The sequence below is a fragment of the Ascaphus truei genome, chromosome 3 (genome assembly GCF_040206685.1).
Source record: "Ascaphus truei isolate aAscTru1 chromosome 3, aAscTru1.hap1, whole genome shotgun sequence".
NCBI classification, from domain to species: domain Eukaryota; kingdom Metazoa; phylum Chordata; class Amphibia; order Anura; family Ascaphidae; genus Ascaphus; species Ascaphus truei.
In genome coordinates, this window is record NC_134485.1 from 22,591,224 (window position 1) to 22,616,421 (window position 25,198).

Below are 25,198 nucleotides of genomic sequence, written 5' to 3' on the forward strand. Positions count from 1 at the left end.
TGTCCTCATGGCCAGCCGCAAGGCACATCGCACGGCCACCATCTTTAAATGTCCTCCCCAGCCACAGCACTTCACGTGGCCGCTGCTCTGACAGCATTTGTGAGTGCGCCCGTGCATGGGCACTCTGGGCGGCTGCCAACAGACAGGACACATTTTTAATTTCCGACGGTAAGTCGTACTATCGGTAGAGCGCCGGCGGCGATTTGGTCATGGCCAATTGTCCTATACCGTTATTTACTCACTATAACTTTTTTCATGTCTGATCTTTTTTTGCAAATCTTTCCTTTAACAAAAAATGTTGGAAACCACTGACTAAATTTCGCATGAGACATAAGTGTTCTACAGTTATTATAACGCAGTTTAACACTTAACACCATTTGGTAACTTTTCCCCTAATTGTCAATTCTTGCCCTATAGAATTGAGATTATATATATATAAAGATATATATATATATATATATATATATATATATATATATAATAGATATATATAGATATATAGATATATATATATATCTCTAGAGAGTAGAAGCTGTTTGAGGCTGGAAAAGTACAGATAGTTTTAAACTGAAAACAGATTTCAGTGTGTCTATCAGTGTGGGTTAAAACATTTTCCATTGAACTGTTGCTTTAAAGTCCCAGTATCATTTAGAATAATACAGTATGTATATACTGAATTAGAAACAGTGAAAGCACTCTGGCTTGTAACTTGCAGCTAGTATCACATCTCCAATGCTTATTGCATCGTTTCAATTAGTTGCTGAGTTATAAGGCATTCCTTAGAAAAATTCACAATGGAGCACATACAGTGTAACAAAAATGTCTGAAAAAATATTTTCACATAGAAATTCCTCTGTAACTGAAAGTAATGGAATATTTGACAGTGAGGTATTGTATGTACTTTGGAAAGAAAAAAAATAGTGTAGGTAATTAGTAAAATAAAGAATGTTTCTACTTTGTAGGTGAGAGAGGCATACAGTAATACCACACAGACCCATGCTGATATCAGTTTCTCACACTGTTACCTGAGAAATTGAAATGTTCTGTACTGTTATTGAAATATCTGTGTACAGTTGGTGGCAGGTGCTTGGAGTGAATTGATGTTTGGGATTGTTGGATTGTGGTTTGCAAGACACATGTCATTTGTGGCTTTTCAAACGTGGCTGAGGCCAGATGCTTTGTACACGGCTCTGTTTTGAATTGAACCATGCTCCATAAATATTGCAGCCGTGACATATATTATTAAACGATGAGATCTTATAATTTATTGTTATGTGTTGCTCTTGGTCAATGAAAAGTTTGTATTCTTATGTGCAAAGGGGTATGGCCTAAAAATTGTCAGGCTTGGTGGTAGTTTTATTATTGGCGCCAATGGGAGGGGGTGTGTTGAATAAAGTATTGGTCTTGAATGTGAAGGATTGTGGGTTTAGTTCCTACCTATGGGATCTTACACACGGGTTTTTGGGCAAGTTGCTGGGGCTTCTTGTGACTTCCAAGGATGTTGTTGAAAACAAGTTGTACGGATCACAAAGTGTGTATTTCATGGTGCAATATCTTAGAATTAACATAAAATATTGCAAGTCGGGGCTGTAGATTTTGAGGGCAAATATTGCAAAAAAAATGACTTTTTTTTACAAAGCTGGCTTTTTTTTCTGGGATAGAGAAAACAGCTGAACGTGAATGGACTCTGTAACAAAGAATCTTATGACAACTGTGTCAATCCAGAGACTGACAGGAATAAAGAAACTTTTTAACTTGGTATGTCTTCAACCACTTGAGAATAAGGCTGAGTCCATGGTCAGCGCTTAGGCTCTTAAATTTTTTTTCGTTTCTCTGCTCACGAGAGAGCAGGGCCGGTCACGTGAGTGGTTCGCCCAATGAGGGCGAACCAGCTCCGTGACGTCACTGGCCCGCCCCCCGACACGCCCCCAGACGGCACGCGGGAAAGCACCCACTTTCCCTCAGCCTCAGCGCGCCTCTGCACGTCTGGAGTCACCATGGCCTAAGGCTGGCAACCCTGAAAGGCAACTTAGAAAGGAATCATCTCGGATTTAGCCCAGTCATTTGCTGCACTCTGTGGGGGGGATGTATCAAGGCAAATGGGGCTAATTACATCATTTCCCATCTTTTGTCTCTTTCCATCAAAGTATCAAGGTCTTTTTCCCCATGTTTTGCGCTGTTTGTGTCACCTGGCGATTTCAGAAGTGACAATAGGAGGAATTGGGAAGGAGTTACATGATGCACATACTATATTATAATGAGATGTATCATACTCTGTGTCTCTGTGTCTCTGTGTCTCTGAGCATCACTTTGTATCTTGGATTTGCATTTAAAAAAAAGTGTGAAATGTAAGGAACCATTGCTAATATTTGACGCGAAACGCAAGCAGAGAATGGATCAATGCATCAAAACAAACTTCTATGCGCACTTCTTTACGGTGACATATTTCCCCCTAAAGGGTGCAATCCTTTTAACATTTAGACATTTTGGGATAAAAAGAGACCACAGCTTTAGGGTGGTCTCCGTTATCAAAAACAAAGTTCACCTTTCAAACATTTTATTTTAAAGAGTAAATAATTATTTGAAATAAAATGTTAGACCTTCTGACTACTTACGGTTGACATGCTAGGTTACAGAGAAAAGGTCCATGCATTCAGTGTTCACCCGAAAGCAGTGTCACTGGCAACCATCTTGTTTTATCCCCGGTAGACAGCAATTTAGAAGCCTTACTCTAAATAATGGAGATCATCCTGGAACCCAAGAAAGTTTTAAAATGTAAAAAAACAAAACAAACATTGTTGGGTTAGGATTGCATTTTTAAATAAACTTTTAGCAATAAATTATTCACTTTTTTTATTGATGTGTTTTGACTCTTGACTAAGAATTATGAAAATATTTGTAGAAATGTGCAGGATGTTATTTCCTCCCAAACAAAGAAAACATTAGCTTGTCGTGCAAGTTTCTTCCAAGATAGTTGTATTTAATAAGCAAACTCCGGAAGGGCTGAATCCTTGCTGCACATTTTCTCTCTTTGTATTCTTAATAGACAGGATGTACAGACAAAATATAGCAGGGACACAATGAAGCATGACATGTGATTATCTTGTTTATTACACTTTATTGACATATATACAGAGAACGCGCGCTTAAAGCAACAATCCTGCCCATTGTGAATTTCAACTACATTCACATACACACAATAGGCTTTCAAACTTAATTACCTGGTGATGTTAAGGAAATATTCTAGTGATGTTAGGGTTGCAGATAACTATAGGATTATGGATCATGCAACTTTTTGACGAGTTCTGGTGAAATTAGCATCAATTAGTCCATATTTAAATTCCATATGTGGTTGTTTTAGGTCTAAATCTGAGATCTGACTCCAAAAGACTATTCATGGTCCCAAGGCTTAGCAAAGTATCCGGCCGCTCCTCCTTCTCTTACCGTGCACCCCAAAACTGGAACAACCTACCGGAGACTCTCACATCCACCACCAGTTTAAGTTCTTTCAAAACCAAAGCTGTCACATTTTAATCTGGTCTGTAACTGTTACATACGCCCATAATATATATTATCTTTAACTGTGCATGCAATGTCTTGTATATAATGTATACACCGTTTACTTATGTAACCATGTATTATTTGTCATCATATCTCTGTGCCCAGGACATACTTGAAAACGAGAGGTAACTCTCAATGTATTACTTCCTGGTAAAATATTTTATAATAAATAAATGTTAAAGGAACCACAAATGAATTACTGACCACAAGTCATAAAATTCACCTTACCTACGTTCACTGACAAATTCTTCCATGTCTCTCATTGCAATTCTTGTCGTCAGTCAGATTTTTGGGGTGTTCTGTATTACGATTTAAAGAATGTAGGGGTCATTATCTAGCCAACCTGGGCAATACTGTACACTGGCGTGTGACATTTTTGCATGCGTAAGTAACCTGCAAATTTACCCCTTTTTGATTTGGCGAAACAGTTTACAGTACTTCGATCTAATACTGATTTCGATGAATCTTGCTTTCAAAATGTTATCATTTCCCTATATTCGATTCAGAAAGAGAATATAAATACACTCACCGTGTGGGGACAGATAGTGATGTGTTTGTGCATTGGAAGTGCTTCCAGTACTAGATATACATAATACTTCACTTTACATGGAGAGGTGGATGCTGAATAGCTTCTAGCTCTTATACTGCAACCGGACTTGTTGTTGGAGTAGATAGAGGAGGGATAGCTTGGTGTAATATTATAATGTAACTCAATTTTCATCTGTAAGTGCCGCTGTTTACCATGTGTGATAATTCCGTTTTTGAGGAGTGACGGGTTCTTAGCCTGGGCCCCGACGAGTGGAGTTGTTTAATATTGCAGGGCCCAGGACGCAGTCTTGGCTGGCTCCATCACCACTGGGTGCCGGTGGCTTCCCTTTGCATCGTTAATGGAACGGAGCCTTCTGATTGCTAGTCCACATCTTGTGAACTAGACTCTGTGGCTGCTTGAGGCAAACTTGAATGAATCATTGTACAGTAACTCCTGGGCCCCGGCAAGTTATGAGTGCAGGACTTGGGATAACAGAGCCCTGTACAGTAGACAGCCATGACCAAGCTTAGCAGAACATAGCTCTAAATCCGGGACTGGAGCACAATTCCCTTTGTGTTCCCCATGGGACACAGCCTTTAGATATCTGGACCACACCTTCGGGTCCCAGCGAGTTATGGAATGGAGGAGGGAAGTAGATGGTGCAATTTTATTTTAATTGTATTTAACTTTTACTTTATTGTATTTTATTTGTTTGTTTCATAGTAGCCTTTTCATTTTTACTGTTGCTAAAGCCTTTCTGTATATACACTTTCTACCAACATTTCATTGCATTAGAAAAAAAAGATATATTCTAGATTATATTGTCACAGGCCCTAAACACAACACACGTGTGAAGCTGCAGGGTTTAGTGAAACAAAATCAAAGTTGTGAGTAACAACTTGAAAAAAGGATAGTGCTAGTGGCCATATACTGTATTTGCCTCTAATGGAGCAATTCATGCTTTATTAATAATAATTAATAATAATAATTATTATTATTTTTTAACACAGGATTGAAGCAGGGGGGTCTTCAGAGCTGAACCCTATTAATTTCAGCTCCCGGGACCCCCTGCTTTTTCGAGATACGTACCTCCAAATTGGGTGCCGGTATCTCGGCAAAGTTTAAAGCTCCCGCGTCACATAGGCCAAGAGGAAACCGCACCTGATGACGTCACAGCTTCCTATTGGCCCGCAGGGCATGGGAGCTTTCCGATTCCGCCATCACAGGAACTCTGCTAGCCAAGTTAAGTGGGTACTGGCAACCCCGTACAAAGGTAAGTATCTCAGGAAGCTGGGAGTCCCCATAGCTCAAATGAATGGGGTTCAGCTACAGACACCCCCTGCTCTAATCCTATGTTAAAAAAGAAAAAAATGCCCGCATTGATTGCCTTTTTAATATGTTGCACAATAGGTCGCGAAATGATGTGTGCATACTATTGCAATAACAAGGGATAAATAATTGTAAAACACTGAGACTCATCAATAATATTTTTAATACGGCCCTGCATCACACATACTGTACGCCTGATATAGCCTGAGAAAGCTGCTTCTGTGTTTGGTAACGGGAGCAGGGAGGAAGGTAACTGGCTAGATGTGTGTCACCAGGTCAGTGCTTTCACAGCAAACAGGCAGGCAGGGAGATAGAGAACATGCTGAGAGAGGGGGATAGATATGGTATGAGATTTACTGTACCTCATAGAAAGTAGAAAACTAGTTCACTGCTAGCATTGGAATGCATAGACAAGAACTGGAATTAAGTGTTTATTAAAAAAAATACTTCTAGCTCTTAGCAAAAATAGCAAGATGTAATATATAAAGTGTAATGTGTAATATATAAAATGTAATATTTAATATATCAAATGGAATATGTAATATATAAAAGAAAACAAAAAAAAATCATTAAAACAATAAGCAAACAAAAATGACAAAAAACTAAAAGGAGGGTAGTGGCCCAGTAATAGCAACACAGCAGAAGCAGCTGTGTTCTAACTACTGTATGTCAGAGGATGGGGCCATGGAGGAAGCAGCAGAAGTAAGAACCATGAGAATTTGTATGTTGGAGAATGAATTCATAAATGCATCAGGCCACAATCACAAACTGAAAAATGTCCAGGATGCAACCAGGATCAGTAAAAGCACACACCTTCACATCATGATCGTCAACATAATTCTGTGTTCTTTCTAGTGACCGTGCCCCGACAGTAAGGGACATGCGGTGAGAGTAGGACAAGAGTAGGCCAGAGAAAATTAAATTGGAACTGCGCCAATTGCTTACAGGGTGACGATGAAAAGGATGTTGCACTGCAGTCGTCACCCCAGATGGCACCCGCTCCTGTCCCTACTCACTGCTGCATGACATGGGATAAAATAGACCACCACAGAGTCAAAGAATTTGCATGGCAAAGAGATGGTTTCTGTGGGTTTAGGAGCAGGATGGAATACCAGCCTGGAACCTACCACAGTTATGTTTGGAGAGGCACCACCGCACTCCTTTGTCACCTTCCCCAGGATGCTCTTCAACATTTCTATCCCTTACCTTCTCCAGGAAGAACTAGCACACCCGATCCAGCGGTCGCATCTTCCAGTAGATGGTTTGTCAGGCAAAGCTAGAGCAGTAGCAGAGTCAGGTGATGCAGCTGAAAGGGATACAGATTCAAAACCTTTTATGGGGGTTCCACAACAGGATAGAACTGGGCCCTGATCCAGCATCCCTATCTCCACCTGGACCTGCATCCGCCTGAAACATATGTTGTTGCATTTCCTGCTAACACATCTGTCCAAACAACAGATGTGCTTGGGCCGAGGAAGCATCAACGCTTATTATACAGTGACAGAATCAGTTGAGTATGATGACATAGATGAGACTGATGCTGCCAAACGTGGCCCTAGCAAGATCTCAGTCTCGAACATGGAGGAAACCAGCAAGTCTGCTTCCTCTAATACAGAGCTACGTCCAAAGAGTGAGGTTGGAGAAGGTGGAATTATTATTTCCACCGTACTCTATTCAGCCACAACCTATACCCCTAAGATGGGCAGAACAGCAGCTGCAGGTTCCTGGGGCAACAGGGGTCCGGCCACAGTACCACTGCTGCTGATTCTGGTACATCTACTGCTGCTGAGGCTGTTGTCCTTGTTGCACTAATGGAGCTTCCAGTGCTGGAAAATCCCTCCTCAGTGTCACAGGAGGGTAATAATCCTCCAAGCCCCAGCTAGAACACCTCTCCATTATAATAAAAATGACAAAAAAATACAATCTTGCTCTCTCTCTCTCTCTCTCCCTCTGGCTTCCTTCCTGTCACCCTGCCTGTGCCTCCCTTCCAACACCCAGCTAGCTGGCTACCCTGCTCCCTCCCTCTCTCAAACAGCGCTGACAGGGTGGAGCTGCTGCAGCCTGGTTTGATTGAACTTCTAGGAAAAGATATTGAAAATCTGGCTATTTTGCAACATTAAAAAAGGAAGTTAGCAACTTTTAAAGAATTTAATTCATTTCGCCAAAATATTTAGCCACAAATAAGGCAGATATCCAAGTAATTGGGTTTTAAATTAAATCATGCTATGTACCAGTGGCGTAGTTAGACATTCGTGAGCCCGGGCAAAAAAAAATTCAGGGCCCCATTAAAATTAATACTGACTAGAATTTTTTCCCCCTCCCATCCTTTCCCTGGTCATCTATCTCAGGGGTGCGCAAACTGGGGGGTGCGCGAGATTATCTGTGGGGGGCGCGGGGTTTACAGAGGCCCTGTGCCTCTGTAAACTTCACTTACCTTGGTTCTGGAGACACGTCGCCATGGCAATGTAACGTCACATTTCTATGACAACGTGACGTCATGACGCCCAGAACCAAGGTAAGGGGGGGGTGGCACGTTGTGAGGGGGACAGTCAGCACGGGGGTGCAGGAGAAAAAGATTGTGCTTCCCTGCTCTCATCATCCCTCATCTCTCCCCATCCCTCCTTATCATCATCCCTCATCATCTCTCCCCCTCATCATCATCTCCTCTCCCCCTCATTTCTCCCCCCTCATCATCATTATCATCTCTACTCCCTCCTCCCCCCATCCTATCTCTCCTCCCTCCCCTCCCATATATACACACAAACACTATACCGTATACACACATACCATATACAAATACACATTTATATTCAACATATAAAAATACCACTAAATATACAACATATACATGCACATAATGCATGAAACACACATATGCATTACAAATACAAACACACCAACACACACTTATAAACACACCCACTTACTAACACAGACACACACATTCACCAACACACACACACACACACACACACACACACACACACACACACACACACACACACACACACACACACACACACACACACACACACACACAAACACACACACACACACACACACACACACACTTACCACTACAGGCACACAGATACACACTTACCAACAGACACACGGAACCGGGAGATGCAGAGTGGAGCAGCTGTGGAGTGCTCTGCAGTGCCACCTGCTGCCTGGAAGTGGTTAAGCAGGAAGACCTCCCTCCTCCCTACAGCTGTTATGTGATCAGCTCCGTTCTCCTCTTACCCATCCAAGCCTGTCTCTATCTGAAGAGAGACAGATGGGCTGCCGACAGGGGGGCAGGGGGGACAAGGCCGGGCTTTGCAATGCTAAGGAGAGGCTTTGCCGGGCTATAGCTACGCCCCTGCTATATACTGTACTTATATCTCTTCTTTAAACCAGGCTGTGCTGAAAAGCTGTGTAATGGGGCAGGTAAAAGCACATAGTGATTCGCGTTAAAATGGACAAGAAGCAAAAAGTTGACACACTGAGTGCTCATTTGCATGTCCTTTCCCAGAATCCCTGGCTGCAGTTGAAGCATGGTATGCCAAGAGATAATGGGGAAAAGCAGGGTTGCCGCCCTGTCTCAGACATGTCAATGTGCTCACACGTGGTATTTCTATTTGCTGTACACAGAGAGGGTTGTTTTCACTTTTTTTACTCACTGTAACTTATTTTGGGTTAAATTTAGAACAAATTCTCAGGGGTAGATCATCAGAGGCCCGTTAAATATTTTTAGTGACGTTACACTAATTGAATGTATCGATAGTCGTAATGCCTATCCACAAAGATGATTAGCATGACGGTTCCCTCAGGTTAAGCAGATAAAATATTGAGATGCTAACGTTTAACAGATGTCGCATAACCATAAACCTCCATTAATATTAGTGCAAGGATAGAAGGTTGCGATAATGAGGTCACCCCAGAACCTGCCATTACTCACATCCTGACCATGATCGTCATAGCGTTATTTCTGGGAATAGCCTACAAGCCAAAAAGGGCAGGTCTAAAGTGGTACCCAAATGATTGTTCTGAGTATAGGACTTAACCCTTTCATTACATGTGTCATATATGGATCATATAAATGAGATGCATCTGATACTGTATCATGAAGTTCATGTAATAAACCATACTATGGTTTCCAGTGATTAAAGTGAATATATGTAGAGATGGGTGAATTATTTTTGCAAATTTGGAACCGCAGATTTCAGCAGATCGATGTAAAAAAGGGTGATTCGCGTTTTGCTGTTTTTTAAATTATTATTACCAAAATACTCTGCGGATTCCGCAACCCGTCGTTTGTAGGAACCAATGTTGGATTCTTAAAAATCTGCCAACGGATTGCTGAATCCGCGGTTTGGATTCTACAAATCCGACCACGGGGTTTGTATCCAATGGCGGATGTTGATGAAACCGCGCGGATTGAAACCGACCAAATCCATTCGTGGATTTTACACCACCAATCGGATTTTAGGGGTAGCATCAGCGAAAATCCGGGAAACGGATTTCGGGGGATTCGGCCACCTCTAAACGGCAAGTGTTCAGATACTCGTGGCTGCATCTGTAGGATATGTTTGTCTGACCTAATATGGTATATCATCTTTACTGCATTATGTATGGGTGTACAATGTGTCTACATATTATAACAATAATTACCAAGAGACAGAAGTTGGGAACAAAACTTTTATTCACACATAAGTTACTTTAATGTGTGTGAAAAATAAATTCAGAAATAATTAACCGGGAAAATATCATCAAAACTATTTACCAGAAATGATCTCCTCCTCCTTTTTTGGAGCAGGACTGCGAGGCTCACTAAGCCCCCTAGTAACGTGTCTGTAACGCCTGCGCGTTAAGTGCGAACACACGTTATATTTTTTACTAATGCGCATGTGCAGTGTATTGGTTAATGCGTCTCGGCACAACAAAAATCCCCGTTAATACAGCTAAACGTAACGATGCTAGTGTGCCGAACGGACGTTGTTTTTGCTTTGTGGATACCCATCAAACTGAGGACAAATAATGGATGTTGCCTAATTAGGTAACATCCCGTTAGTAGCTCAGATTTAACAGACCTCTAAGGACCGGCGTATTGTTGGCAGTAAGTTCTGCTGATGGATACACATAAACAGACACAGGACACTTAGTTTGTACAATTATTGTAATCAATAATTTGTATTTTATCTAACCTCTTTGCTCCCACAAAGGCTGCAACACTCTACTCAGCTATGGGTTGCAGAGCCCCCCTAACACTGGATGGTTTAATGACCATTAGAATGTGGGGATTGGTCCGGTGGGAGTTTGGGTGATATTGATATTCTTTGAAGAAAAGTCCATTATTTAATAGGGAAGTCAGCAGAGGGTTCTGAAGAGGGTGGGTGTGGGGTAGATTGTGCAAGAGAGCGAGATCATTCTGTTGCTATGCTATTATATTCTGTATCTTAAAAAAATGAAACAATGGTTGAAAATGTTAGCAGTGGTGCTGCATGTGCAAGTGCTTTCACTGTCAAGTATATGTCGCCATGTGAGACTGCACTGCTGTGCAGAGTAATCTCATTTGTACACGCACCATTACACAGGTTTAAATTTAATCTGTACTCGTTCTACCAGAGACTTCAAAAAAACCACAGTGAACCTCAGCTATGACTTCCAACTACTGTTCAAGTCTTCACTACAGTGAAATAGTTGGATTTTTGCCCGTGTTATATGTACAGTTAGAAAACTTTCCTGAAAGCGGCTTCTTAAGTTGATCCTTCCTTTATTCCTCAAATCCCCTTGGCAATACCTTCTCATTTGTTTTTCGTCTTCTAGCTGAGTGTATTGTTCTATGGAAATGGTCGTCCTGAGTTCGCACTTTGTTTTCCTGTTGTTATTCTGGGAAGTTGGACAGGGCACGGGAGATATGGGAATAGCATGTGAGAAAGGGGCTATGTAGAAGAAAACAATCAAAGAATCACTTCTAATTGTTTTTCTTTTCTTGGTGATATATATACATTGGCGGATTTCTTAAACATTTGTAATACAGAGTAAGCTGTGATCTTATTTTATATTATGTCTAATGCTCTATAACTAATGGTCAAGGTGGCTTAAAAAAAGTAGTGCCACACTGTGTCTAATATAAAAAGAAATGAAAAATGCAGTGGCACTCCAATCACAAAAATAAAATGCCAAATGTATTATAACTGTGTCAGTTTGTTGCAGCTTTAATACATTCCGCCTTTATTTTTAGAACTGGAGTCTTCCATTTTTATTTTGTGGATTGCACACAGATGCAGTGACTGTGTCTGTAAAACACCCAGCAACTTTTTGAGCCGCCATGTTTTGATTAAGTGCACAGATCCCCAACCTGCTTCTAGAGTTGCCAGGTGGCTTCTGCAAAAATACTGGGCACAAAGGGGAAAACACACACATCTTACCTCTCTCCATTCCATGCTGTTTCCTCCTCTCCTTGGCCGAACGCTCAGGCTCCTGACACCTCCTCCTGATTGGCTGTATTACCCAGCAGCAACTAATCAGGAAGCTGCCCAGCCTCCTAGCAACAGCCCTGCTCGGGGAAATCCCGCGGCCCCCAAGCAAGTCAGGGCACTACTGATAAAGAGGCCATTATTAGAACACATCTCTGCGCCGATTTTGAGTTCTCTGCTGTTCCCCACGCAGCATGAACGCGGCAATCGCCCCAGGCACCCGCGCTTATTGCGGATGTTTTGTTTGAATTTCATGGATTCTGTTTCTTCGTTTGCAATAAAATAGATCAATTGTAATGTGTACAGTACTGTTCTACTGTGCTACTGTGTCAATTTCATGTTTTTAAAAGCCAGAACACTAAAATTCGTTTTTCTGCTCTCGCCGCGCTCGCATCTTAATGCAGAAAGGCTGGAATTCATCCCACGGTTTTCCGATGTACGTGACGCATGAAGTGCTCACATAACGGCCACTGCATCAGTATGTTCAGAAAGGTAATACCGGACAAATACACGCCCAGTATTACCTCTCATTTTTTACTGGACAGAGCGTCTAAATGCAGGACAGTTTGTTTCAGTACTGGACACCTAGCACCCCTACCTGCTTCTCTAATATAACAATATCCACAAATCTTAAACATTGGGGCACAGCTCCTTCATCTGTATTTGAAAAACATCCTGGCAATATGTAGGCTTTACAAAGGGGGAATCTTTCCAAAATAAAGCCATTTTCTTTAAAGAGAAAATTAAATGATAAATGTGTACATTAAAAAGGAGTGGTGCTCTGAGTGTGAAAATGTGCACCCTGGCAATGATTGAGACGTTTGCTCCATCTTAACGGAGCAAAAATTCAATTTGTATCAGGTTGCAACTGCTCCACACAGTGGTGTGAAAAAGAAAGTACACCCTCTTTGAATTCTATGGTTTTACATATCAGGACATAATAATAACACTCATCTGTTCCTTAGCAGGTCTTAAAATTAGGTAAATACAACCTCAGATGTACAACAACACGACATATTACACCGTGTCATGATTTATTTAACAAAAATAAAGCCATGTGTGAAAAACTAAGTATTAACTATGCACTAATTTACGTTAACACATTGTTAAATCCTAACGAGTATCTTCCAAGCTCAGTAACGATACGTTAAGTGCTGTTTTCAGCAGTAACGAGCCCTCGTGTTACTATAACAGACTTTGGTGCTAATTATATGTCAAAGAGCTGTTCCCTCTAACATTGCAGATCCTCAGAGCTCTGTTATAGTGACCCAGGGATTAATCGCTACATTAGTTAGGACAGAGCTAAAGGTGGCGTTACTCACATCCAGACCCTGAGCTAGGTCTGTTACAGGCTCTCGATGAGTGTAAGACCACAGATAGGTCTGATTTAACTATCATATTGTTATTTATAGGGCTCTCCTCTTTTTCAACTTTAATTAAACACCTATTCAGGGACCTGATGGAAGTAACGCCACCTTGAGGTAAGCCAGGCTCAACGCAATGTTATTTGAAGCTAACGCAAGGCGGCACTAACTTCACATGGCGTTAAGCGTATGCCAATGAGATAACTAACAACTGTGGTTTTTGCATATATTTAGCTTTGTGGATACCTATTAACCTCAGGGAACGTAACGTTCCTTACAGATTTTGTTAACATGACGTTGTGAGCCCTGACTTAACAGAGATTTGTGGATCTCGGCCTTAATATATGTTTAAATATATCATTAAGTCAAGTGTTGTTCACATTTTTAGTAAAAGGTGTAGTGAAATATTTAAGTTTCACAGGACTTATTTGGTTTAGTGAAACCATATTGGATTACTCTCTTTTAAAACACTAAATAGAACTGTTAGAACTACACTACATCAAGGACTAACCTGATTATTATTTTTCCGTGTATGCCAATATAATATGCCAATTGCCTAATTGATGCCAAGGCTGGATTTAAGAGAAGAAATCGAAGAACAAAATAAACTTAAAATATTTTTAAAAGGAAGCCAAAAACCATACACAAAGCACTCATAGTGCCCATGAGTTAATTGAGAACTTTCCAAGGCAGATTCTGTCTTTTAGTTCCAGTTGGCTTATGTTAAAATATGCAAGTAAAAGCAGAAAGACTAAACTTTCAAAGCAATGTGAAAACCATTAGCTGAATGTCCCACAATAAATAACATTAAACTGCCATGTAAGTGAAGTGTATTAAAACAGAATATTCAATGCAATGGATACCAGTGGAGTCATGCATATCTTTAGTTCTCTTATTGAGATATATATAGCTTACCAAACATATCCCAAAGAGCCTGATCTTTTAAGAAGATTTGCTATGTTGTAGTTACACCTCAACAGGAAATATATTAGTCCACTCGTCTGGTAAAATATCTCCAAGCTATTTTTTGGTGGTTTATTTACTCATTAGGTATTGTGAGCAGTAATGAGCATACAAAGTATTGCATAATATGCAATTTGCAGTGATCAATTTGTTGACTTGTTTCTTCACATCCAATGCCCCGGCTGCAGCTGAAAGGGTCTTTTTAGAGATGAAATGTTCCCACCACTGAGCTAACTTATATATAAATGTCCAAGAAAAAGCTCTGGTAATTATAGTGTTCTGTGGGGGGCGGTCACATATTAAAATTTAAACAAATTCTCCTGGCCCTTGTTTTATGAATGGGTTTGTTTGACAATACAATGTAGTGTCAAAGGGCAGAGGAAACAAAACAGGAATTTGAGATGCAGTATCTTAGGTTAAAGAAACCAAGAGGCAAATTGTGTAAGTTCCTGATGCGGACACTTCAATCACTGGAAGATATACACTTCCCAGTGGAGTTTCACAATATCCTCTTCATGCAATAGCTGCAAAGGATCGGCTACTGAAGGCATGAAAGAACCTTCATGTTTTGTCGGAAAGCAAACCCTGTTTCACAAAATACGTAGTGTACTCAAAAAAATGCAAATCAACACATTTTCGCTCTGTTCGCCAAGCCAGGTTGGACTCAATTAATTTTTGGCAACCTTTTGAGAGCTAAACTGTCATTCTTCAGGCCAGGAAAAGAGTGATAGAAGATCAAGAAAGATATATCTCGAAGGTCTGTTTGAGCAACTTGTAGAAGTCGTATTTATTTCTATTGTCTAGCCATAAATTGGTCCATAGGAAGCATAAGCAACTCAATCTGTTAATTGATTCTGCTGCTAAATGTGATCTTACAACTCGGGCGGGATTCTTTTGGAAAAGGAGAGAACAAAAAGCATGAGAATCTCTGTGTAACGGTTTCTGGAAAGATGCAGCAATTGAAATTCGGCAGAACGGAATCGTTTACCCATGTGAGTTATTTCTTTCTGTTATACGTTATTCCAGGGGTTCTCAACTCCAGTACTCGAGACCCCCAACAAGTCAGGTTTTAAGGATATTCCAGCTTCAGCACAGGTGGCTCAATCAATGGCTCAGTCTATGACTGAGCCACTGATTGAGCCATCTGTGCTGAAGCAGGGATATCCTGAAAACCTGACCCGTTGGGGGCCCTTAAGAACTGGAGTTGGCCACCCCTGCTTACCCATTGCAGCACAATACGTGGCTGTCCCTCCTGCCAGCAAAAGGGAAAGCATGGAACAGCATTATTATTTTTTGTAGACGGTCAGTTATTTTTTTTTTCTAAATTAGATTACAATAATCGGTCTTCTCCATTAAACGCAACATTAGTCTGCCTCTGAATACTGTGTATGGGAAATCCTCAGTTCTCACACATTGGGGGTTACGATGAATCAGTGGAGATACAACTACAATAAAACAGCCCTACATGATTGAACGGAAAATATTTATTGGTCTCATGGAAAGCTCATGAGAGAGAGATTTTTTTTTTTTTTAGCCTCATGGGAACTCAACCTCTAGAGCTAACTTTTCCAGCTCTTACTCCTACCACTAATGCTATCTGTTCCATTGCAGGCCCTGTAGATTACACATTGCTGTAAAAGTAATTAGTAATCTGTCATTTTTTCCCCCTTGTGTTGTTATCAGTTAGTTTTCGGAGCAGGTTTGCAGCCGTTTACTTAAAGTACTGTAAATATTATAGTAATCTTTCCTTTCCAACATGCTGGGGAACTTGCTTGCGGCTTAATTTCTACCTGGCATCGGGTCAATTTGATAGTCTGCCATTGTTATCAACAATTTTCAAATGTGAAATCTCAGTGGCATAGGAGGTCGTAATTGTTAAATGCTCTTCTGATACTGGATGATACCTTAAGCAAGGGGTCTTCCAGCGCAAGAAGGTGTCTTAAGGCAGAACTGCTCCGTTTAGGGGTTCTCAACATCAATCCTCAAAACCCCCCAACACATCAGGTTTTCAGGATATCCCGGCTTCGACTGAGCCACTGATTGAGCCACTTGTGCTGAACCAGGTTTTTCCTTAAAATCTGACCTTTTGGGGGGTCTTGAGGACTGGTGTTGAGAACTCCCGGCATAGTGAGTATCGGGGGATATTCTCGCAGCTGCCAGTTTCTCATTGTCATACCGCACGGTTTGACATGGTCATAAGCAGCGGAATAACAATGGACAACCAGCCATATTCCGTTGCACAAATGGTATCATTTACACCGCGGTAAAATAGACATTCCGTGTGGTGAGACAGCCAATCCGCACGACTTGCGCTGCTGTGTTTTGAAGCAGAATTAACATAACGTTGCCAACGTCAACCCAAAAGGGGTTACAAATAAATATGTAAAGACTGTAAATAGCACGTTTGAAATAAATATTTCAGAAAATAATCTGCGTTTGTTTTATAATTTGCAAAAAACTATTTTGTTTTGTAAAAAAAATGTGCAACAACAGAAAGTGCTTCCTAGCTTTGTTTAATAAATGATGGTTTAATTTAAACAGTCAGCTAGTTAGGCACGGTGCCTTTTAATCAGTATAGATTTGTGTGTGCAATTATATTTATATACGGGTAAAAATGTTTGCACCAATGTACATTACTGGTATGTGTTAGACAGTAGTGTAGAAGGGCAGCAATTAGGATATAATAGTTATTTAGGCATATAAACAAAGTACAGTAAGTGCATGCTCAGCAGAGACAAAACCTGCAATTTATTTGAAGCAGTTTAACCTTTTTGAGTTAGCAGATTCCAGCGAGTTTGTCTGTGAATAAAAGTACCACTTGTGGATGCATTTGCGTGTCTGACAGGCCTGCATCCCTGGCTCTCTCTATTATCGCTTAGCGAACAGTGCTTCGACTGCAGCCAGGGATTCTGGGTAATGACATGCAAATGAACACAGCGTGTCACTCTTTACTTCTTATCCATTTTAACAGGGACCCTCAAAATTGCGAGTTTGAGCTGTTTCTATCATACTGCTCGGACTTACGGGGCCAGAATGCAACCGCCTCAAAAAAAAAAAAAAAAAAAAGTCCATCCACCTGTGCTGAAGCAGGGATTTCTGTAAAAACTGGCCCGTTGCTGGCCCTTGAGGGCTGGAGTTGGCCGCTCCTGCTTTAGGGAATTTCAATAAATGTCAATATCCGTATCAACAGCGTACATGTGAATCAAACCTTAGCGTGCACCATTTCACTTCTTATAGAGTATGTGACTGTAATGCAATATACTGTATGTCAGCAATCATCTGATCATTTAGTATGTTACTATTTTTTATATTTTCTTGGCAGCCGTTTTCTCACATTTCCTGCAAAGAACGTTCACCTGGGATGTCATTAAATATAGAAATCTTGTCTCCCCTTACAGAAAAAGTAATATTTTCAAGCACTTTAATAACACATTTTAACCTCCGTGGGAAAAATTAAAACATTGATACATAAACATTCAGTAGGACCTTTTGGCACAGAAGGTATTAAACAAATTCATAAAGTAATTGCTAATTACATCATCTTATGCATCTGTCCCTTATTGTTTAGTTCAATCACACAATTTGGCAATTTTTGGGTTATATTGTAAAATTGAGGTTTGATGAAAGTGCTAAGATTTGGGTTAATGTAGCAAAACGTAAAATCTTATATTTTTTTTAAATCAGTTTTGTAGTATTAGATAATAGTCACTGTTTTTTTTATTTTTTATTCAACTTTTAATGGGTTTTAAAGTATCCTTTGATTTCTAAATCAGGTTTTAGCCCACCTCCGGTCCCAAGCATCTTTGCAACACTTTCCTGTTTGTGATCATATGTTGCAAATGTTCCCAGCAGTTGGAGCTGCAAACTGTAACAATAGATAATGTTCACTTAGTAACATAAGGATACATTGTACTGTAGCTGCCGAGTTACACTGACTGAAGGATTGGTTGAAACTGAAAGGCGGCCATTCCATTAGGCACACAAGAAGGATTTGTACAGATTTATTGCTTGTCAGTTTAGGTAACAATGTAGAATTATACATTGTCACATGTTTAACGTATAAAAATAAGGGGGAAAAAAGCAAAAAATAAAAAGGGGTGGGGGAGAAGTATTGCTGCTTCACGTGATCAATGTGAGATGACAGTATATATAAAATGTATGCCATTAATGTAATGTAAGCAATCGTTTTTATTACATTGTCTGTATATAATAATAATAATAATAATAATAGCATGTTCTTGTATAGCGCTGCTAATTGTACGCAACGCTTTACAGAGACATTTTGCAGGCACAGGTCCCTGCCCCGTGGAGCTTACAATCTATTTTTTGGTGCCCGAGACACAGGGAGATAAAGTGACTTGCCCAAGGTCACAAGGAGCCAACACCGGGAATTGAACCAGGCTCCCTTGCAGTAATGGCACTCTAAACACACAGGTGGTATGGTGAACACTTTAAAACATACACTTTATTCAAATAATTTTAAAATAATGGGTGATAAAATAAGAATTAAACGTTTAGATCCTTCATATGAACACTGAATGTGGTGTTCTGGATCAATGAATGCTGACTGCAAATATCCTCTATTAATGTATGTTGCAGTTTGGACCAGTGAGTATGGTGAGTCACTGTCCAGATGAACCAAGGCACCCTAAATGTCACTGTTGTAACAGTATGTGCCAGTATAAACAAACCCTAATACGCAGAATATACAGCACTCTAGCATACATAAGGAACCCTAGCCAGGTCTGCCAAAAAACAATGAGGTAGATGGGTGCACGCGCAGGACACCTTCACACACATGAGTCAGCTGACGGCAGTGTTCGTCAACAACTGCAGCGCGCTATTTTTCAAATGAGGTGCTTCCCTGCGATCGGATGATCTATAGGGAGCCCACACGAACCACGATCCCTTCTCCCTGCTGTCACACGGTAGCAGTAATCTGTTTATTTATTTCAGCATTACCATGTATGTATCTCCTACCTCTCACTGAGTACTGATCCTTTAGAGATCAACTCTGACAACAGAGTTGGTGTTGGGTCAGTACTGTTTACCACCTTATAGATAGATTGGTTATCATACACACCACCTACCTGAGAGACGCTGAACAGACTTTATACCTACCTGATCTGAGTCAGCCCTACCGTTGTTACTATGTATGTGAGCCTAGTATGTTATACCCACACTGTGGTTAGGGACTTATTGCTTTGCTCCCTAGACTCATAATCACTTCTCCTAGGGTTATATTCATAGCCAGTGATATTGAGCTGATTATATACAAACTCTATATTCTATCATCTATCTACAGTATTCCTAACTCTGTACTAGATATATTATTAGCCAGGATCCCACTCATTCAGCCAGTCACACTACCTCACTGTTTTTTCGGCAGACCTGCCTAGGGTTCCTTTTGTATGCTAGAGTGCTGTATATTCTGCGTATTAGGGTTTGTTTATACTGGCACATACTGCTACAGCAGCGACATTTAGGGTGCTTTGGTTCATCTGGACAGTGACTCACCATACTCACTGGTCCAAACTGCAACATACATGAATAGAGGATATTTGCAGTCAGCATTCATTGATCCAGAACACCCCATTCATTGTTCATATGAAGGATCTAAACGTTTAATTCTTATTTTATCACCCATTATTTTAAAATTATTTGAATAAATTCTATGTTTTAAAGAGTTCACCATACCACCTATGTGTTTAGAGTGCCCTTACTAGGTTCTTTCTCTCCGGTCTGTTGTTATATGCACTTACCTAGGGAGCACCGACACATTTACATTTAGACAGTTGCGGGGGTTCCCTCTTTTGTTATCCCCTGCAGCAATCTCAGTGTCAGTCAGTGTCTTTACTCACTGAGCCACTCCTCCCATATATATATATATATATATATATATATAATATAGAAAAAAGAAGAGAGAGCGCACGCCCCATGGCGTAAAATAGTACATTTATTGGAAAGGAGGGGAAAGGGGAGGGAGGGGGGGGTGAAAATTCACTCACAAAGGTAAATATAAAACAGGCAATTTGTGATATATATCACCGCCACTCTGGTCAGTCAGCATCCAGGATCCGCAGTACAACTCTCACTTGAAGCTGCAGGAAGATGGTAACTGGTGCAGGACTCCGGAGGCTCCTTTCGGCAAACAAATCCAGTCTTTTGGAGTACAACCAGTGTCTCCTATAGCAGCTGTCCGCAATGTTGATCTGCGCTCGATGCAGACCTAAGGGAGCGGTATTGCGTCACCACGCATGTGCATGACGGGCCGCATTTTTAATTTGATGTGTTGTATAGTTTAAATTGTTCACTATTGAGCACATAATCACAGTATATTTATACAATTTTTATAAGAATAATCTTTTAATTTTCCTAGTTGTCATCCACATAGTTTAACATCATTTATTGGCGCTACTTTATATTTTTCTTTTTGTTCCCATATATATATATATATTTATATATATATATATATGCAAATACAACTGTATGCTCATCTGCATGTCTTAGGCAGGTCTGCAACCCCACCTTTCACCATTATCACCCAGCATATAGCACTTCCACTGCAGCAAGGGATTCTGGGAAATGACATGCAAATGAGCATGCAGTGCCACTTTTTGCTTCAAAAACCATTTTTAACATGGTTCCCTATAGGCTTAAGCTTGCTGCATGGTCACAGCTTTGAGCACAGCCAGGGTTAAGGTGCATACCCAGAAAACCACCCACAGACAGCTGTTTCGACCTTAATGGGTCTCATCAGTGTGGGGTTGATTAACTGGGTATGCAAAGAAGCTATGGGATAGGGTATACCATCATACTGAGTTAAGTTATGGTGAGTAAAAAAAGTGACAAAAACCCTCCACAGGAAAGCAAATATGCAAATACAACTGTATGCTCATCTGCATGTCTTAGGCAGGTCTGCAACCCCACCGTTCACCATTATCACCCAGCATACAGCACTTCCACTGCAGCAAGGGATTCTGGGAAATGATATGCAAATGAGCACACAGTATATATATATATATATATATCATTTAACATAATATATGTTACCGCATGTAGAATGCACACGCTCTGAAATACCTTATGTGACATACGTGGTACATAGATGGCATGTTATATGTTTATATGAAACAGATATGCTGTTTCCACTTCATGACATTCAAAAGATTCCATACTTCAATTCTTTTTAATTAAGGTGATTTTTCAGGAAAATGTTTCCAACTCCCTATTTTTATAGCTGATTTAGAACGGTAATGTTACATAAATAGCAAGTGATCTCCAGTTTACTTTTGACTACATCTGAATAAGAGGGTTCATTCTTTGAGCAACTATGTTCAATGTCAGTAATGTGAATTATCAGTCTATGGCAGGGGTTCTCAACTGCAGTACTCAAGACCTCTCCAACAGGTCAGGTTTTTAGGATATCCCTGCTTTAGCACAGCTGGCTGAATCTGGTGGAGCCACCTGTGCAGAAGCAGGGATATCCTTAAAACATGAACTGTTGGGGGGTGGGGATGCTAAGGACTGGTGTTGAGAACCCTTGGTCTACGGCAGTGGTTCCCAACCCCAGTCCTCAAGGACCAGTAACAGTCCAGGTTTTAAGGATACCCCAGCTTGAGCAATCAGTCACGATTGGGCCACCTGTGCTAATGAGAGGATTGCCTTAAAACCTACACTGTTAGTGGTCCTTGAGGACTGGAGTTGGGAACCACTGGTCTATGGGATTTCTACAATACCTGTGAAAAAGTCAACTATTGCTTTGCTTCATTCTACTGGGGTTGATATCGTTGGCTGCAAACTGTTGGACTGATGGATTGAAGCTGTCTGTACTTCTTGTGGAAGATTCACACTTAGGATTGCAACATATTGCTAAAACTGTATGGATAAAACGTGAAGAGGTTAATTTATCAAAATCTCATAAACTGCAAAACTGTGGCAGTCTTGTGCAAAATAATTGTGACTGATTAATCAAAGGAAACGCCTATTGCTTTCAAGGATATTCATTTTCTTAAAAAAAAAATCAAGGACAATATTGCCCCCACTAGGAGATTTCCAGAAGAAGGGTTATTGCGCTCGTTCCTGATGCAGAATATTGCGTTATATCGCAGAATGTCTCAGATTTTCCGTAGGATTCAATGGCATTGGTCATGCAGAATATTTCACCATAACGCGCCCACGGGTGCAATAACCCCTGCAACATCTGTAAGTTAAGTGTAAATTATATATAACCCATTGGAATAGCTAGACATGCGTGGGTCCCGGGTCAAAAAAAGATTCTGGACCCCATTATAAGTGAAGGTATTCTGTAGATTCAAGAGACAAATTTGGCTCGATTTTAAATTGGAGGATATCTCTGCTCATTATCCCTCCTCAGCATCCCTCCTCATCTCTCTCCCCCTCCTCCAGCTCTCTCCTCCTTCATACCTACCTGTGGGACATGTTGGTAATAGAGGCAGGCAAGGGGAGATGATGGTATGCGGTTGGCCGCCAGAGTTAAGCAGAGGAGCAAGCGGCAGAGGAGTTAGGAGTTGCGCTCCTCCAAGGCCGTCCTGCTCTGCCTCCGTGCAACTCCATAACTCCTCGCCGGCTGCTCCTCTGCTTCACTCTGGCGGCCCGCCGCCGCATACCATCATCTCCCCCCGCCTGCCTCTATCTGGGGGAGAAGAGAGGGAGATGGTCAACAGGGCCACGGACAGCGGGGGGGGGATAGTGGGCCCCCATGAGCACGGGCTTTACCCGGGCTATAGCTGCACCCCTAATAATACCTTCCGGTTGCGTTTGCATCAATCTTAAAGGAGGTTAAAACAGACTCATTGTTGTAATGAACTATATGACTCACAGAGAGGTAGAAAGTGCACATGTGGCGTTATTATATGTAGCAAGTATATGTATCAAGTAACTCCTTCTATTGCACTATATAAGTTGTCTAATAATAACACTTTCCAGTAAGTGATGCAATTGCAACATGTTACTGTGCCAACTTGTGAAAGCTGATACAAAAGAGAGAAGTTACTACTTCAGCAGTACAAACCACCTTAAATGTAGCAGTGTGAAATAGTTTGCAATATGTTAATGGGGCAAACCATGCAACATCCTACACGTGGGGTTTCAGTTCTGTAGTATGAGATGATACTTACTACCTTTTCTTTATTTTAAAATTCAACTCAATGCCATTTTTAATGAATTTTAATATACTGAGCATCTTTATATTTCTATAGCAGGCATTAGTACACCTCCCCAGCAGTAGAAGATCTTTGTAATACTTTCCCAGCAGTTTCAGCTGCAAACTGTAATAATGGGTAATGTTACTTTAGTAATATAAGAATACATGGTAGCTGCTGAGTTACACTGACTGAAGGATTAATTTGAAACTGATAGGAAGCCATTTAGTGAACCCTGGGAAACAGGATTTTGCTGATCGCTCACTGGAGAACCAATCGATCTGCAGCTTAAGTAATTAGTTTTTTAATTAAATGTGTTTTTTATAATGCTTGGATTGCTTCTTTAAACCACCAGATTGCCTTGATGCATGCAAATAGGCTTCCTCTTTTGTAAAGTAATTAGCATGGCTATTCTGATGCATTTTAACGTCATTTCAACAAGGCAATGTCCTTTGATAAAGATAAACAAGCACTCGGCATAAATGGAAATATATCACATACTATAATATGCAGGCCAATATTCGTAACTTATAATAAACATGGAGTTACCTTCATTACATTATAAATGCAAGAATGTATCTGTCAGTGGCCATAGTATAACATTTAACAGCAATCTAGATTGAGCCACTTGTGCTGAAGCAGGGATATCCTTCAAACCAGACTTGTTAGTGGCCCTTGAGGACTGGTGTTCGCCACCCCTGCACTATGACATCCCATGTCCTCTATAATGTAAGTCAATATCCTAGCTCCGACATACAAATTCCTCAATGATGTGCACCCTCTTACATCTTTGCCTTCATCTCCAAATACTCTCCTAAATACCCCCTCCATTCTACCCATGACCTACACCTCTTGTGATCAGTTATTACCTCCTCTCGTTCATTCCTTTATACAGTACACAACATCCCTGCAGCATTTCGCTTGAGTTCCCTTCCACTCACCATCAGACTTTCCCCAGCTTTAAAAGCTCCATGAAAAGTAACCATCAAAGGAAGCCCCCTCACATTCACACTCCCCAAACAGGACCAACTCTGCAGCTGGACCAGACTCCACCTTCAGGCAAACTCAGTCTTACAATGAACAGCCCTTTGTTTCAACGTTGGGCCTTATTTCCTCTATATTGTAAGCTCTCACGAGCAGGGCCCACCATAACTTTTTTATTGTTTTGCTTTTCTTTGTTCTTATTTTTTTTGTCATTCTAATTAATTTAAATACTCTTCCCCACTGTACTATACTACAGAATATGTTGGCAGTTTATAAATAAATGATAATAACAAAATTAATAATAATTCAATGGCCTGTATGGGACATATCAGTAGAATTTCTGTACAGTTTAACTTTACAGTACATGTACGCTTAACTTAATGTAATCTTTTTGTATTTCCCCTTTTGGTTGCAGGAAGCATTATCAGTGGTGAGTGAAGATCAGTCCTTGTTTGAGTGTGCCTACGGGACTCCGCACCTCGCTAAGACAGAGATGACTGCATCGTCCTCCAGTGAATATGGGCAAACTTCGAAAATGAGTCCGCGCGTCCCTCAACAAGACTGGTTATCACAGCCGTCATCTCGAGTAACCATCAAGATGGAATGTAACCCAAATCAGGTGAACGGATCCAGGTAAAGCGAGATGTTTCTGTCTTTACTACAAGAAGTAGACCCTCTGGTATATATGCTTCATGTATTAATGCCGTTTATTCTTAACATTATAGACAACGTTGGAATCAAGTCTTGCAAACACCAAAGCTGTAGGTGATTTCTTAAAACCTTTTCCTGTGAATACATTCTTATATTGGCATGTTTTAGTATATTCTTGTATAATAATAA

At 40.7% G+C, this 25,198-nt stretch overlaps 1 protein-coding gene across 6 annotated transcripts in view; it reads left to right on the forward strand.

Annotated features, from left to right (window-relative positions):
* ERG (ETS transcription factor ERG) overlaps positions 1 to 25,198 on the forward strand; it is a 289,132-nt gene that overhangs the window by 219,531 nt on the left and 44,403 nt on the right. For 3 of the 6 annotated variants that reach the window (XM_075593742.1, XM_075593741.1, XM_075593743.1), the window contains one exon: positions 24,774 to 24,991. In XM_075593742.1, the coding sequence (XP_075449857.1) occupies positions 24,774 to 24,991 (218 nt within the window). The other 3 variants (XM_075593745.1, XM_075593740.1, XM_075593744.1) reach the window with 3 other exon arrangements.